This window comes from Clarias gariepinus, chromosome 20 (assembly GCF_024256425.1).
Source record: "Clarias gariepinus isolate MV-2021 ecotype Netherlands chromosome 20, CGAR_prim_01v2, whole genome shotgun sequence".
NCBI classification, from domain to species: Eukaryota; Metazoa; Chordata; class Actinopteri; order Siluriformes; family Clariidae; genus Clarias; species Clarias gariepinus.
The window spans coordinates 18,365,799-18,382,391 of NC_071119.1; the positions used below are offsets into that span (position 1 = coordinate 18,365,799).

General features: G+C 37.7%; 1 protein-coding gene across 3 annotated transcripts in view; it reads right to left on the reverse strand.

Annotated features, from left to right (window-relative positions):
• Positions 1–16,593, reverse strand: part of LOC128508408 (phospholipid-transporting ATPase ABCA1) — a 171,701-nt gene that overhangs the window by 101,627 nt on the left and 53,481 nt on the right. For all 3 annotated transcript variants that reach the window (XM_053479743.1, XM_053479742.1, XM_053479741.1), the window contains exons 8-12: positions 15,818–15,904; positions 15,272–15,467; positions 10,577–10,716; positions 6,249–6,365; positions 1,166–1,363 (exon numbers count right to left, since the gene is read on the reverse strand). In XM_053479743.1, the coding sequence (XP_053335718.1) occupies positions 1,166–1,363; positions 6,249–6,365; positions 10,577–10,716; positions 15,272–15,467; positions 15,818–15,904 (738 nt within the window). The remainder of the gene's footprint in view (positions 1–1,165; positions 1,364–6,248; positions 6,366–10,576; positions 10,717–15,271; positions 15,468–15,817; positions 15,905–16,593) is intronic.

The window sequence follows — 16,593 nt, forward strand, 5'->3', positions numbered from 1 at the left end:
CTTGTATTGCTCTTTTAAGATATAAGCATTAAATGAATGGAGTACAAATGACCATGCTGGTTCTGAAGATCTATCATCTTGTTGATTTAAAAACCACTCACATAAACAGAGGTCAAACATGCTTTACATTTGCGCACATCTGACTTCAACTCCATCCTTGATCTTGGAGCTCTACCATCCTCCTTCTGCAGCTCGAAAGCTTTCTAGGGTTCTTGCTCTAACACTGCTTTAAAGGAGCCACCAACCTAAAGTGTTACTCTCCTGAAGCTCCCACCACCTTTTTTGAAAATTACTGCTTTGCAGTTAAGTGTCTATCATGCTTTTGGAAGCCCATCACTATGAAGAGTTTTACTCCTACCAAGCTCTGGGAGTTAGCACTATCATCATGGTCATGGAGATCTACCAACTTCAAACCTCTTCCTGGATATCCATGACACAGCGTTTATTACTCCTCCTAAAGTTTCAGTTTTAGCAACATGCATCTGCAATATGCTGCTAGAGGAGTTAAGTCCCAAACCTGTCCCTGGAGAGACCCTGACACCCCGTGGTGTTTACAACTGCTAAGCTTCATGTATCACCATGTTTTGTTTAGCTTCAACCCTAGTCCTAGAGATTTACCATCATGCAGTAGCCAGCTCCAACCCTTATCCAGATAATCTATAACCTTATTGTTTTTTGCTCTAATCATGATCCTGAAAATTCAAGCCCTGCTGTAATTAAGCCACCTACCACCTGCTGGTTTTCAATCTAACACTTCATTTAAAGAAATACTATCAATTAGCCTGAACTTGGATCCTGATGCTTCAATGATAAGCAGTCTTTAGAGCTATTGTTATTGGAGGTCTAATCCCATGCAGTGCTTCTGGACATTGAATATATTCAGGCATTCCAGTGAAGATTCACCAAAATGCAGTTTCCAATTGCAGATGTTGACTCGTTTTGATATTTAGAATACAGACTGTTCTGATCTATTTCTTAAAGTTGTTAGATTCTACATGGATCTTTTCAAATTTCTCCCAGAAGCATACACTAAAGATCCTTTTGTGGGGACGACTTAACTTTTAGCTCTACACTTAGTGGAGCTAAATAGTTTTTATTTTCTGAAAGATAGTGAAGAATGCAACAAAAAGGTTTGGTAGTTCAAAACAAATGTAGAAACACTTACCCCCATGACCTGCTTTATGAGTCTCGCAACCTGACTGGTGGTGTTGAAGACGTTTCTCCAGTCGAAAGCTGGCATCCCTGCAGGCCGATCCTTTTCTTCGCCGTTAAACAGAAAATTAGCGATTATTTTTGAAGACAACCTGCTTCCATTTAGGCTCTGATCAAGCGCTGCTGAGAAGATTGGGTTTTGCAGCAGAGCCTTCAAAGAAACACAAAATAGCGATTTACTGTAAGACATCAACCAATCTGTTGTGTACTGTAGAGCAACATAGCACATACATTCTGATTCTTCTACCCTGCAGAATCGAGTTTGTCTCCTACCATGCTCATGGATATCTACAGTATCAATATGCAGCGAATAGCGCCAACCCTCATCCTGAAAGATTCAGCTTCATTTATTTTTTATCTCCATATCCCTGCTCCTGGAGACCTGCCACCACCATGGGCTTTAACACATTCTATGCATCAGAAGAACTACTTTTTCATTGCTTATGTTTATTTCTATTCCTCCACCTGGAGATCTACTAGTTTTCAATTCTAGCTCATGCAAATCCACCACTCTCAGAGTTAGTACAGTAGATCTAACCATGTTGATGTCGAAGAGCTCGATCGTTACTTGTTCAACCTGGTTCCGTTCAACCAATAATCAAGAGCTGCTGATCAGCAGAAACGTTAAAGGTTCGGGATATTTTTTAACATTTATTTCTTCAACATGTTAACCCAGGATGCCAAGGTCCCCCAAAAGGGTGTGGTGATGCTCCAGCTAAAATTATGCATTTTCCGCATTCTTGTTTGCACTATGTCGCTGGGGCAGGGTATCTTCTGATATAAGGTCACACAAGGTAAAAAATTAGATTTTTTTTTTCGTTTCTAGACACATTTTGAAAACCCATCTGAATGCCTTAAATATGACTAAAAAGTGAATTTTGCATAAAAGGTCCCATTTAAAAGGGAAAAAAGCCAGTGACAGTATTCCAAATGCTGTAAAAAAAAAAAAAAAAAAAAAAGAGGAACCATAGAGTACGGTCTTTTTATTATTCACTAATCTACCATCATTTACAGTGCCTTTATAATCTGTCTCTCTCTCTTTCTCTCTCACACACACTCTGTCTCTCCTTTCCTTCGCCCTGCCTTTCTCTGCGGTCTATCATCAATTAGTGACATTAAGCTAGATGGCAGTGTTTCTCTTCAGCACAGGAAGAAATAAACAGAAATAATGGAGGTAGTCTTTGGACACATACACACGCCTGCAGTCTCTCTCCCTCTTCCATTCTTCTTCTTTTTCTTCTTTTTTTTTTTAGTACATTTTGTTCACGGTTTTCTCTTTTATCAGTCCCTTTTATATTTGCTACAAGGATACAGCTGGATTCCAAACCATTTCTCCTCTCACAAACACACAGATTTACTCGCCCTGTACGCACACTCACATACCTGAGAGCTCAGCTTTATGACCTTACTGTTCCAGCTGCACGTGTTGGACTTAACGCAAAGACGTGCTAATTTAAATGCAAATCCTAATGCTGTTTCAAGTGTGTGTGTACGAGCAAGCTTGTGTATCAGCGTATGTGTATGAATGAGTGTAACCATAGAGAACAACTGCCCCTAAGCTAATTGCTTCTCCTACAGTATATACACAGGCATCACAGACACTTAAGAAAGAAAACACATAGTATGTTGATAGACAAACAGTGATTAAAGCCGGTCTGAATTGATTTATGAAAACGTTGGAGGCATGCTTATGGGCTCACTGTTTATGTATACCAAGTTTATAATAATGGCTGGTTATATTTATTTTTTTCCTAATATATCACCATTGACATTCAGTTGATCATAAACAGGGCCATAAAAGCCTTCAGTGAAAGTCCATAGCAACATAAATATCATAATAAATTCCCATATAAGGTGCGATTTATTATAAAACTGTGCTGTTGTTAAAAGTTTTTAAAAACTTCCTATTGCTTTATAGACAAGCAATAAAAAAAGAAGATTTGTAGCAATAACTGTAATGTACATATAATACAGATTAGAGTTGCTACAAATAACTTCATAAAATTCTTTATGTTGTGGTATATTGTGTTACGTTACCATATGTTATGTTGAATTAAGCTATGTTATGTTACATTACATTATGTAATTTAACATTTTCTACTGTACATCATATTTTATGTATTCGTCCATCTATCCATCCATCCATCCATCCATCTAGGAACCTCTGTAGTCCAATGAGGAACGATGGAGGCCATTGTGTTAATTCCCATTTTTACGACCGTAGTAAGATCTCTGGTCAACATTCACGCGCATTCACACACTATGGCCAATTTAGGAACACCAACTAGCCTAATCTGCATGTCTTTGGACATGGGAAGAAACAGGAGTACCCGGAGGAAACCCGCCAAGCACAGGGAGAACAGGCAAACTCCAAGCACACAAATTCCAAGCTGAGAATCGAACCAGGACCCTGAGGGTGCAAGGTGACAGTGCTATTGCTACAGTAACATTATGACATTTTATTATGCTATGACTTTGCATTACATACAGTATACTATAGATAGCAATTTATCATGCTTCTACTGTACAGATAAGATCCATTTAGCTGTTTTAATAGCCATCATTATTCTACAGTAGGAGGGGTTTCCACTAGATTTCAAAAGATTTATGATCATTCATCCACAGGGGTATGCATAAGCGATAGTATGTCAGCATACCAGTTTATCCCAATTAACACATTAAAACACTAGGGTTGAGATCAGGGCTCTGTGCAGGAAACTGGAATTCTTCCACCTTGGCAACCTACAGTATGTCCTGTGCATGGGATCATTATAAGGCTTAAACAGCATACATAGAAACTTTAAGAAACAGATATGGATGTGACGATTTGGTGTGTACAGACTTTTGGATATATAGTGTGTATCGCAGCTAAACTATTCATTGTTTGAAAGCAATAACCTATGAATATCTATATTTCTTGAGGAATAAAAAAAATCAATGACTATTTCATTTAACAATATCGCTGTGTTTTGCTTTTGTAGGTTCTTTTTTTTTTCCTTTTCACTTTATGGTTCTATATATTTAACAAATTACAACAAATAGTAAATATTTCGGAAATGATTCCTATTATTATGAGCAATTTTTCAGCTACACAACATTTCAGGTGAAAGTCCTTTATCGTGGTACATACACACTTTTTAAAATGGCATGACCTAAGGTCAACATTTCTGGGGAAAGAAAAATTATAAAAAAGTGCTTACATTTGAACTTTGCCATTATGTTAAGGTTATACTGTACTGTACAATATGTTCCATTTAAAAGCTTCTAATCGTTGGTATTTTCTTTTCAAGAAAATTTCCTAGAAACTCTGGTCTTTGGGTCTCGTGTTCTTGACTTTAAAAAATCGAGCTTAAATGCTTAATGCTAATCTCGTTTCATCCGTTCATCCATTAAATTATTCATTATTCTTCTATAACTGCAGAGAGGGGAAATATGCTTTCTGGAAATATCAAACACGCTTTCAATGGTGCAGTCAGAGCTACCTGTGGAAAGTGACCCAAATAATTAAGGCACCATTGAGAAAGAGGGTCAGAAAGAAAGCTATTAACACTGAGCGAAATCTCTAAAGGCAAGAGAGAGGGAGTGATGGAGAGAGAGAGAGAGAGAGAGTAGAAGAATAATTAGAAGAAGAATTAAGACCGAGGGAATAGTCTTGCATGTGTCTCTAAAGGTTACGCTAAGGGTAATGAGTACTTTGGCACCGGGCACCACTGACTTACCATCTCCTCGTTCAGGTGGAAGGAAGGCAATTTATGTTCGGCTCCACATTCCATAATAACACTGTCAGTATAATAAAAGTAATACGATGTGGACACAGTCATGTGACCAACTGGGATTTAAAAAAGGGGTAATAAATAAATGAATAAATGTATATATATATATATATATATATATATATATATATATATATATATATATATATATATATATAGTCTTTAAAATCAATCCTAATCTGAATTTCTTGTCTTGTTAATTATACTTGCAATTATATAATTGTTGTATATATATTTTTTGTTTCTATGTTTTTTTTTTCTTTATAAATCCATTTGTAATACTTTTTAATTCATAGCAAGTATCAGAAAGCATGTTTTTTTGGTATTAAATTTTACTTAAACATTTGATCAATTGACAAATAATTCAAATCCTGTTCATCTATTCATGTATTTATTTGTATCTTGATTTGATTGTTTGGTTGTACAAGTAAATGAATCACATTAATTATATGTGGATAATTACAAAATGTATTAATGTTTAAAAAATAAATAAATAAATAAACAAGTTATTTTACAATATGCCTATTTTAGTAAAACCCCAGCCTTATTGGCTTGCTAAGCTTTTTTTATTATTCATTATTATTATTAGTATTAGTAGTAGTAGTGCATGTTATTTGCTATTGCATTCAAGTTGGGGGTAGGTATTGCTGTAGATACAGAATATATATATATATATATATATATATATATATATATATATATATATATATATATATATATATATATATATATATATACCAATACCTACCCTCAGAGCTACTATAAAAAACATTGTGTAAATTATCAAATAAAACAATGTATTATTTATTTTCTCTCATAAGCAGCTCGGTCTGAACAAGCAGCAGTAAGCTGACACTTCACACTTCATGCCTGCTGTTAAAAAATACAGTGCTGGGTGTAAATAGCATGACAAACATTTCACGCCCTCTAGATTTGCACTAATGCAGTAAAGAGACTTTTCAGAATTCGACTAAGCTCAGCCCAGTTAACAGACTAATATAAACTAATATAAACCCATTCAAAACCTGCGGAAAATCCATCATCAACATGAATATGCTAATAAAATAATCCAGTCTAATATGAGAATTAATTGTTAAACTGCTGTACGGTGGTGAATTCTGTAGCATCGATCTGTTACAAAGTAACAAAGTGTATATATTACACTCTACAGCAGGTGCTACTGGCATTCAGAGTGCGTATAGAATTAATGTAAGTGCTAAATAAATAAAGCGCGGTAAGGTTTGTGCTGTGAGTCGCTCTCACCCGGAGCGTGTTGATTTGTGTGCTGTTGTGGAAAAAGGTCCAGATCTCGTCTTCATTTTCCAGCCAGTTCTCAGCCAGTTCACCGATTTTAGCCAGAGCGTCGAAGGTGTTGTTGGCCTGGACACACATAAAGATCATAACCAAAAAGTCCAACTGACTGATCACACAAGGGCAAGATAGTGTTCATGCTAAATAGATTTGCAATACTAGAAGATTTTCTTTTTTTTTTTTTTAACAGAATTGGGGAATTTGTTGTTCTCCAAATAACAAATCAACCTTTATAACGGTTAAACATTGCTAGACTTTGTATAGATTTATAAAGGTGTGTAGGTCAGTTAGAATGACTTTCTATTTAGGATGATTTCGGGATCATACTAATGTTCATATCATAAACTATATATATATATATATATATATATATATATATATATATATATATATAATATCTATTTTAAATAACATGAATCAAGAAATGTAATATACATAATTCTGTTTAATTACCTACTATAATTCCTTTTTCTTTAAAAACATTATTACATAATACATAAGGCAGTTATACATTAAGTGTCAGTGTAACATCATACAGTATCTAAATTAGGGTAATAATTTCCACTTAAGTAAAACATAATTTAAATATATATGTAATGGAAATTTGAACAGAATTATGTATATTACAAAATTCTTGATTAGAGGTTGTGTAGTGTTTAGTAGTTTTTACAAAAAAAAAACTTTTTTTTACAAAAAAAGGAACTGCGCACCTTACTTTTTTTATCATATAAATGATTGTAATTATTGTAAAAATATCATATCAAAGATCATACTACAAATCCTTCTAGTGTGTTTATAGAAGCGCTGTCCCGTTTAGTGCAGTTCCTCGATTGTCCACTGGGAGCTTGTTTGAAAAGTGAGTCAATTCTCATAGATTCCCATGTTAAGTTCCAACACATTTACAGCCTGGTATAAAAAAAAAATGGTTTGGGTCTCCATAACAAGATTTTCCATTTTTGAATGATTTGGTAACTCATTAGTTCAAATTATTTTAAGCTATAAAATTCTATATACTGTAATTAGGGACGTGGCCGATTTAAGTGACAGGTGCAACACAAGTGTTAAACTGCTATGTATTAATTTAACGTATGTAATTTACTAGAAAAACATTGGAGCTGACACTAAACGATGTGTAAGAACGACAGAGTTCAATCAAATGCAGTCAAGTAATGTTATCATAGAGTAAATTAACGTTAGTTAAAGCTAAGCTAGCTAGCATGTGGTAACTGAGGCACTGTATGTGTATTCAAACCAACAACCAGGTGATGTTCGCTCCACCCATGTGCTTATTTGTGGATTTGTTGAGGTTTAGGCGGCACACTGCCAACTGGCGACAACCAGAGCTCCCACAATTGAGCCTCAAAACCACTCTTCAGAAAACTAGGTGGTGTCACTTTGGTGTCACGGTCCTTTTTTAATACAGTCTATAGGTTAGTATACTAATAATAAAAGGAATATGGAAGCATCATCATCATCATCATCATCATCAGTTTATATGTTTCTTTTGAAAATGCACATCACGAGTCTCTCTCACACACACACACACACCAGAGTGGATCAGCGATGATATCATGTCTCAGTGTGTACTGAAGGGTCGTGTGGTTCTCTATGATTTATAATGCAGTGTGAAAAGGCATAAGGTACAGTAGATGTCTAAGAATGTATATTTCAGTAAAAGTATAGATACTTTAGATTTCAAAATCTATAAAGTATAAAAGATGTATCCAACTCACAGTAAAAAAAAAAAAAAAAAAGTTGTTGAATTAATCAGAAGCGAAATATGACATAGCAAGATTTAGTACTGGCGAGAACGTGACTTGACCAAGCTACTGGAACTGATTTCAATCTACACTGTCATTAGCAACGAAAACAAGCTAGCTAAGCTAAATGTTAGCAAAATGGTTAAATTAGATGCAGTTCATGCCTAATTACATATAGTAATTGGATGTTAAACAGAAATGAGGGGAAAACCTGAGCCCATTCAGCTTATTATTTGCTGGATGGAAAAAGAGAGAATGGGTACAGAATAAATAAGTCGGCTTTTTCTTGCAGCAGAATGACGATATTTTATACTCAAGTGAAGTAGAAGCGCACCACGGTAATATTTATTTATAGTCCCCAAGCCGAGGAGGCACGGTCCCATAGTGGTTAGCTCTGAAGTTTGGAACCCCCAGGTTTCGGGTTCGATTCCGGTGGGTCTGTGTGGATGAAGTTTGCATGTCCTCCCAGGCTCGGTGGGTTAATCCACCAAGTTCTCTGCTTTTGGTGTTCCCAAAGTATGTAGGTGAGTGTGTGTGTACCCTATGACGGGTTGGCTCCCCATGCAGGTTGTACCTCCTGGGATATCTCCCTGTGACCCCGTGTAACCCTTTCGACTCCTCGAGGCTGCCCATGGTCTCGTCTCTGGCAACCTCCTAATGACAGGGCGAGTGCTTTTAAGTTGCACATTTTAAGTCAGCTAATTAAATCTAAACCTCACATTCCCGGTCCCTAAACATCTGTTCTGTTGATATTAATAAAAGCAAAGCATGCTGTAACACCATGAGAATAATAATAATAATAATAATAATAATGTCATGAGTTGGCTAGAATTCTCACTGTATTACTGCACTGCATCAGAAGCTTTATATCTGGAGCCGGTCGAGTAGTGAGAGTGTGTTTGCTGCATAAACAGACGCTCATACACATACACACATACACACATATGCGTACACACACACACATGCAGTGAGACAGTGAAAGTGAGATGATTGAGACGTAAATCAGAGAGATAATGAAGATAAGATGTACATTTACCTAACCCTACATCTTTATTGTGTGCCGTGTGTGTGTGTGTGTGTGTGTGTGTGTGTATGTGTGTGTGTGTGTGTGTGTGTGTGTGTGTGTGTGTGTGTGAGTGTTTGTTCTGCACCTAATTTAAAGCTATAACTGAATGATGTTCCTTTACTCACTTCATCCCCTAGGGAGCAACATCAGTCTCAGCTCAGTGTAGCAAAATAATGCTGTTTACACACACACACACACACACACACACACACACACACACACACACATACACATACTGCTTGATAAATGAATAATCTCATCCTCATTATGTCGCTGAGTTACATCTGACTCTTTCTACTGTGTGTGTGTGTGTGTGTGTGTGTGTGTGTGTCCTTGTGTGTCATTGTGTCTGTGTTTTTGTGTGTGTGTGTGTGTGTGTGTGTGTGTGTAGGTGTGTGTGTGTGTAGGTGTGTGTGTGTGTAGGTGTGTGTGGGTGTCTGTGTGTGTATGTGTAGGTATGCGTGTGTGTGTGTGTGTGTGTGTGTAGGTGTGTGTAGGTGTGTGTGTGTGTGTGTGTGTAGGTGTAGGTGTGTGTGTAGGTGTAGGTGTGTGTGTGTGTAGGTGTGTGTAGGTGTCTGTGTGTGTATGTGTAGGTATGCGTGTGTGTGTGTGTGTGTGTATGTGTGTGTGTGTGTGTGTGTGTGTGTGTGTGTAGGTGTGTGTGTGTGTAGGTGTGTGTGTAGGTGTGTGTGTGTGTAGGTGTGTGTAGGTGTCTCTGTGTGTATGTGTAGGTATGCGTGTGTGTGTGTGTGTGTGTGTGTGTGTGTGTAGGTGTCTGTGTGTGTATGTGTAGGTATGCGTGTGTGTGTGTGTGTGTGTAGGTGTCTGTGTGTGTATGTGTAGGTATGTGTGTGTGTGTGTGTGTTTGTGTGTGTGTGTGTGTGTGTGTAGGTGTGTGTGTGTGTAGGTGTGTGTGTGTGTAGGTGTCTGTGTGTGTATGTGTAGGTATGCGTGTGTGTGTGTGTGTGTGTGTGTGTGTGTGTGTGTGTGTGTGTGTGTGTGTAGGTGTCTGTGTGTGTATGTGTATGTATGCGTGTGTGTGTGTGTGTGTGTGTGTGTGTGTGTGTGTGTGTGTGTAGGTGTCTGTGTGTGTATGTGTAGGTATGCGTGTGTGTGTGTGTGTGTGTGTGTGTGTAGGTGTGTGTAGGTGTCTGTAGGTGTCTGTGTGTGTATGTGTAGGTATGCGTGTGTGTGTGTGTGTGTGTGTGTGTGTGTAGGTGTGTGTGTGTGTGTGTGTGTGTGTGTGTGTGTGTGTAGGTGTCTGTGTGTGTATGTGTAGGTGTGTGTGTGTGTGTGTGTGTGTGTAGGTGGTGTGTGTGTGTGTGTGTAGGTGTAGGTGTGTGTGTGTAGGTGTGTGTGTGTGTGTGTGTGTGTGTAGGTGGTGTGTGTGTGTGTGTGTGTAGGTGTAGGTGTGTGTGTGTAGGTGTGTGTGTTTGTGTGCGTCTCTGCATTACCTGTGCCATAACCTTCCGTGTAAAGGGCGTGTCCGGGGTGTAGACGATTCGTCCCAGAAGAAGTGGGCGGAGACTGGCCCAGAATAGACGCAGGGCTGATGTGCCTTTCAAAGTGCCAATCAAATTCTCACAAAATTCACCTTCAGAATATAAAAGAGAGAGAGAGAGAGAGAGAGACAGAGAGAGAGAGAGACAGACAGAGAGAGAGAGACAGAGAGAGAGACAGACAGATGCATAAAAAATTATAATTTTTTCTTTTTCATCAAACACATGAGCATCTGTTTTGGTTGCCTCACGCACCCAGCAGTAACAGGAGTACGAAACTGGAGACAGTTGAAATGTTTGACTAAGAATAACTACCCGTGACAGGAGGCATAAATTGCTATCGGGGCAGCTGATGCATGCACAGACAGCTTGTAAGTAATGAATATGTGATGAATATTTCGTCCAAAACGTGTTTTGATCATTTACACAGGTGTAAAGATGAGTGAAAAATTTGGTTACCTGTGAAAATCTGGATTTTTTTACAAAACCGGTTATTACAAAAAAAAAAAAAAGAAAATCACTATAATAGCCATATAGTATGCGGTACATTATTACATCTGACACTTTTGATAACTAAATCAGCCCCAACAACATGTAAATAGAGAGTCTGGAGCTGTCAGGACAGCATGCATAACAAACAGTGCGTCCTGACATTAGGGTTGTGTTTGGTGGTTGCAACCTCATATTGGGCACGAGCAACCTTTAATTAAAGACCCGTTCATTACCCATGTATACTGAAATTGTGCCATGACACGGAGGCAACAGGACAGCTCGACAAGCGGCGTCGGAATTCAGTTGATAATTTCTAGGTTCTACGCAATGACACAATAAATCCAAACCATCCAAAGTTCCAATGATTCCTTGGAACAGCTCACACTAGTCAAACCAGACTTTTTTATTTATTTATTTTAAATAAATATATATAGGGGTCAGGATTGTGCAGTAAATAGAGTGACGTATCCTTTTTTTTTTCAGCACAGCCTGGGCAATATAATAATAATAATAATAATATTCATGAAATAAATGTTATTTCATTTTAACCAACTGTACAATCATGATGATTATGATATCTATAATAAAATATTTTTGGCCTATTATATGTAGCCGGCATGTATCTGTGCCTTTTAAGTTTTAATGGGTTTACTACTAATACCACGAATAATGATAACAACAACCACAATAATAATAATAATAATAATAATAATAATAATGGAAAAAAATCATGGCAATAAGGTTAGGATTGAACTAAAATAGGCACATTGTGAAATACACAGTTTGCTGTCTGAAGCCTCCCCCGTTAAAACACACACCAGCAAGGCTTCCACATAAGCACATATATTTCATTTAAATCATCATTGATGATTTCGACTGCTGTGTCGATGCTGTGTTGCCGGCACAAATCAGTGCAGCTTGGCTTTTAAGGGGTATTAATATGCAAAAAAAAAAAAAAGAAAGAAAAAAGCGAAACCAATCGAAGTGAACAAGCTGCGCACAAACACATTTGTATAAACTTGTTATTTAAAAGACAGCCAGCAACGTTTAATTGAGTTCCTGTCTCAGAAAACTAAGCACTTCCTAGCCAATCAGAATCCAGAATTCAACCACATCATTGTTGCATTTTATAAAATACAGAGACATACCCCACCACATTCAAGCACATCATCCTCAGGTGTTTTGGACCTCTGGGAGGGAGCAAAAGACGTCAACTACCAAGGATTCAACCTCTACAGAGGTACTGTATTGTAAGATCTTCACATCAGCAAGTCCAACAGGAATACTACGAATCTCAAGAAAAGGCAGACAGCAATTAGGCTGAAAACCGGAATGAGTCGCGTGAGCACTGAACGGAGCTGAATCGGGTGTTACTGGAGGATTGTTTCATTAATTTGTAAAGCCCAAGCAGCATAAATCCTCTACAGAATGGGGCTGACGAGAGGGTTGGCGTTTCGGAGAAATTGTTACTAATAGAATGCGTGGCACAGCTGCTAATTAGCTTTATTCTAATGATATTCCACTAGAGAACTATGCCCAGCATGTAAGAAAAAGAAATAAACACGCACACACACACACACACACAATAACCAAGTGCAGTGTATTAGGTACTGTAGGTGAGGAACAGATTTCTTGTGCGCATGTAAGGAAATTAAATCTTAGACTGAAAACCCCGATAGGTCAATTGTGAATATTTTCATAAGGCTTTAGCTCCTGTGTAAATGTTGCACCAAAGGCCTATCAGTAAAATTATTTAAGTATTATAAAATTCTTGTTAGTTTTCCAACAAGGAATAGTGCTTTTTTTTTTTATTATCATCTCTTACATATTAAGCATGACCAAATTACTAGTGTTTAACCACTGCATGTCCAGCCACTGATGGTTTGATCAGTGTTTTGAGTCCTTATTTTGTCCGTTTATTTTATTTATTAGATGAATTAATAGATAATTGAACAACTCTGTTAATGTTTTTTTTTTTTCCAAATCTTTCTAGCAACCTACTGTGGAAATTTTAACACACTAAATGGAAAAAAAATATATGTTCATACTGTATATGTATACAGTAGTTTAGATGTTCACAATTGAACAAACAACAATGTCCAATGAAATCCACATACACTATATGGCCAAATTGAGTTTAAATACATATACTTTAACATACATGTAGAGTTGACCCCCTTTTTTGCAGCTATAACAGCTTCCACTCTTCTTGGAAGGCTGTCCACAAGATTGTGAAGTGTTTCTGTAGGAATTCACGTCCATTCATTCTGTAGAGCATTTATGAGCTCAGGCACTGATGTTGGACGAGAAGACCTGGCTCGCAATCCCCATGCCAGGTGCTCGATAGGGTTGAGTTCAGGCAACTCGTAAATCATCCTAACAAAACTCATCAAACCACGTCTTTATAGTCCTTGCTTCATGCAGGGGTCCACAGTCATGTTGGAATAGAAAAGGGTCTTTCTCAAAATGCTGCCACAAAGTTGAAAGCATAGGCGTGTCCAAGATGTCTTGGTATGCTAAAGCATTAAAATTGTCCTTCAGTGAGAATAAGAGGCCTGATTCATTGGAATACCTGAATTCAAGAATTAACAGGTTAGGCCAAATACTTTTGTCCATATAGTTTTGTAAATTTTTACTTTTCACTATAACAAGTATCTCCATTGAATGTCAGAAATGCCTATTAAAACCATGTACAGTACCGCCCACCATGGCTTGATATTCTCTGTAAACTCACTCTCTCCCTCACTTCCTCACTCTATACTGCCTTATCCTGTATTCAGGGTCACAGGGACCTGGAGCCTATCCCAGGAGACTTAGGGCACGGGCAGGGTACACCCTGGACAGGGTGCCAATCCATCGCCACATACAGTACACTCACTCACACACCCATTCACACACTACAGGCAGTTTGGGAACGTCAATTAGCCTAACCTCAATATCTTTGGACTGTGTGAGGGAACCGGAGTACCCGAAGGGAAACCAACCAAGCACAGGGAGAACATAAAGACGGGAATCGAGTCTGGCCTGGAATTGAAGCCGGACCCTGGAGGTGTCCGTAAACTAGCTAATCAATAGTATCAACACAATCATTAAGTAGTGTTCTATAATATAGTAATTATAATAAAGTACTTCTCTTTTATAACCGATTGTTATAATTATATGATGACAATATTACTCAATATGGTCTGCAGACGGAAAGACGCAGGTAAATCTGACTAGCAAGGTATGTGTCTAGTGCAGCTAAAAAGGAGGAAGCAGCAGAGAATAAGAAGCCATTAGTCATTTTCCATTATAACAAAAGTGTTACAAATATTTTTGCACAGGGATTATTTTGTGTAATGCAGTGTAGAAAAACAGAAATTATTCCAAGCGTCCAGTCGGATAGCTTTGGATAAAAGCCAAGGCACAGTAAGATTTTTGATATTCCTCAACCGAGGCAAATTGATACACGCACATCAATAATGCATGACTGTATTGGCCGTTACTTTTTGGATTATACAAATACCAATAAAAAATGCTAGGACAAAACTTTAATTATGCCAGTGTACTAAGTGGAAACATGTACGATAGGCTTCCTATAAATAGTGTGCCGACTAAGTAGGTCATAAAGAGGAGACTTCTATTAATGGGACATACATTTTTCATTCCAAATAACATTTTAGTAATCGGTGACATCCTTAATACTTCCTTTTTTGAAACATAATCAAAAACAATTAAATATCAGAAATTATTAACATAACATTCAATTTGTTGAATCTCATCATCAGAAAATCTTTTGTGTCAGTTTTAGAGCCTCAGTCCCAGTTTGACTTGAACACCCCTTGTACATATATAATGCATATAAGATACATTTATTTGTTATTATATTTATTACTTTTTTTTTATAAATGTATTATATAAAGTGAATTTTTAAAGGTTATCAGTAATGGTACTCAGTTTCATTTCCAATGATGTCACACATCAAATGACGTCATATCATTTCAGTATTGTATAAAATGATGCTAGGTCACTTTCTTTTTTTCTTTTTTTTTTTTTTTACATTTCACAGTTAATGTTCTGTGCTGTTGTAGTGACTACAATTCCTCAGTCATGCCACTGCGAAATCAAACACTTCCTGTTCCAATCTTTGAATCATTACGTGCTGAACAGTTCACTTACTTGAGTTGCCTTGGGACGAGTTTAAGCTTAGCGACAGCGTGGCTTGCGGTGGCAGTCGGAAGGCTGGCTTTGCACTGCTGCTATTTGAGCTTGAATTCCCACCACACATGAACATAGTCAAACTGCCAAAGGGATTTGAGCGGAAGTCTAGGGAGTTCATGGCATTGAGGATGGTTGACGTAGGAATTTTAGACACCTGTTTAGAGTCAGAGGGATGTACAAAACATCCAGTCAAAAGTATAAATATGAGAGTAATGTTCTATGAAAATCATAAAGACCACCAAGAAGAAACGTATTAACTTCTTTCTTTACGCATGGCTTAACTAAACATATACATTTGCTATAACAATGGGAATTATGACAGCTGGCTCCACAGATACCAAAGATGCACACCTTAATCAAATATACCACATTCAAATACTGTTTTGTCTGTTTTCCATACCTCACCTCATTCAAATAAAAGTCTGACAAGAATATTACTCCAAGGCATGGAAAAGAGATTCTTATGCAAATCAATTTAAAGAAGAGCACAGAACCAGAACTCACCTGATTTGCTAGAGGGGCTACATGGGAACTGGTCCTGGCCAACAGAGTGACAAAATCTGCAGGGTTCAAATTCAGTGCTGAAGGCACCTAAAAGAAAGAGGAGACGGTTTCGTTAGATTACAGCATAATAGTTTTGGTAAATTACGGTAATTGTGATCAGTGAAGTGTTGCTCCAGCTTCAGAGTTCCATGGGTTACTACTTATGGAGCATTTTCTGTAGGTTCTGCAGTTTCCTAGAACTTCCCAAAAACATTCACGAGGTGGTGTTGTTAGTCTCTCGACTGCTCTTGTTGAGGAGGTTGCCACAGCGGACAATCCGGTCCGAACACAACTTAGCACGGGTTTCACCCCGGATGACATTTCTGACCCACTTTTATCTGGGCTTGGGAATGTCAAATCCAGTGGCTGGGTTGGGGATTGGGTGGAAACCTACCACTAAGTCACCAAATAATAAAATGGATAAAATAAATGACCCCTTGATGTGAATGTGTGTCCATGGAGCCCTGTGACAGACTGAATGGGGTCCTGTCCAGGGTGGACTCCTACTGTACCTCTTACCTTGTGTTCTCTGGATAGACTTTGGATCGACCAGATCCTTTACCATATTATTGAAGATTACAAGTTGAAAGGATAAATAGATGAATAAATAAATATATCCACAATCCAAGAATAAATCTGAGAATCTTGAGGGGTAATGGTCTTGCTCAAAGACCTAAAAGTTGCATTTCATCGTGTTTGGACGTAACCTTTACAACCAGTCACGTTGTCCACTATTA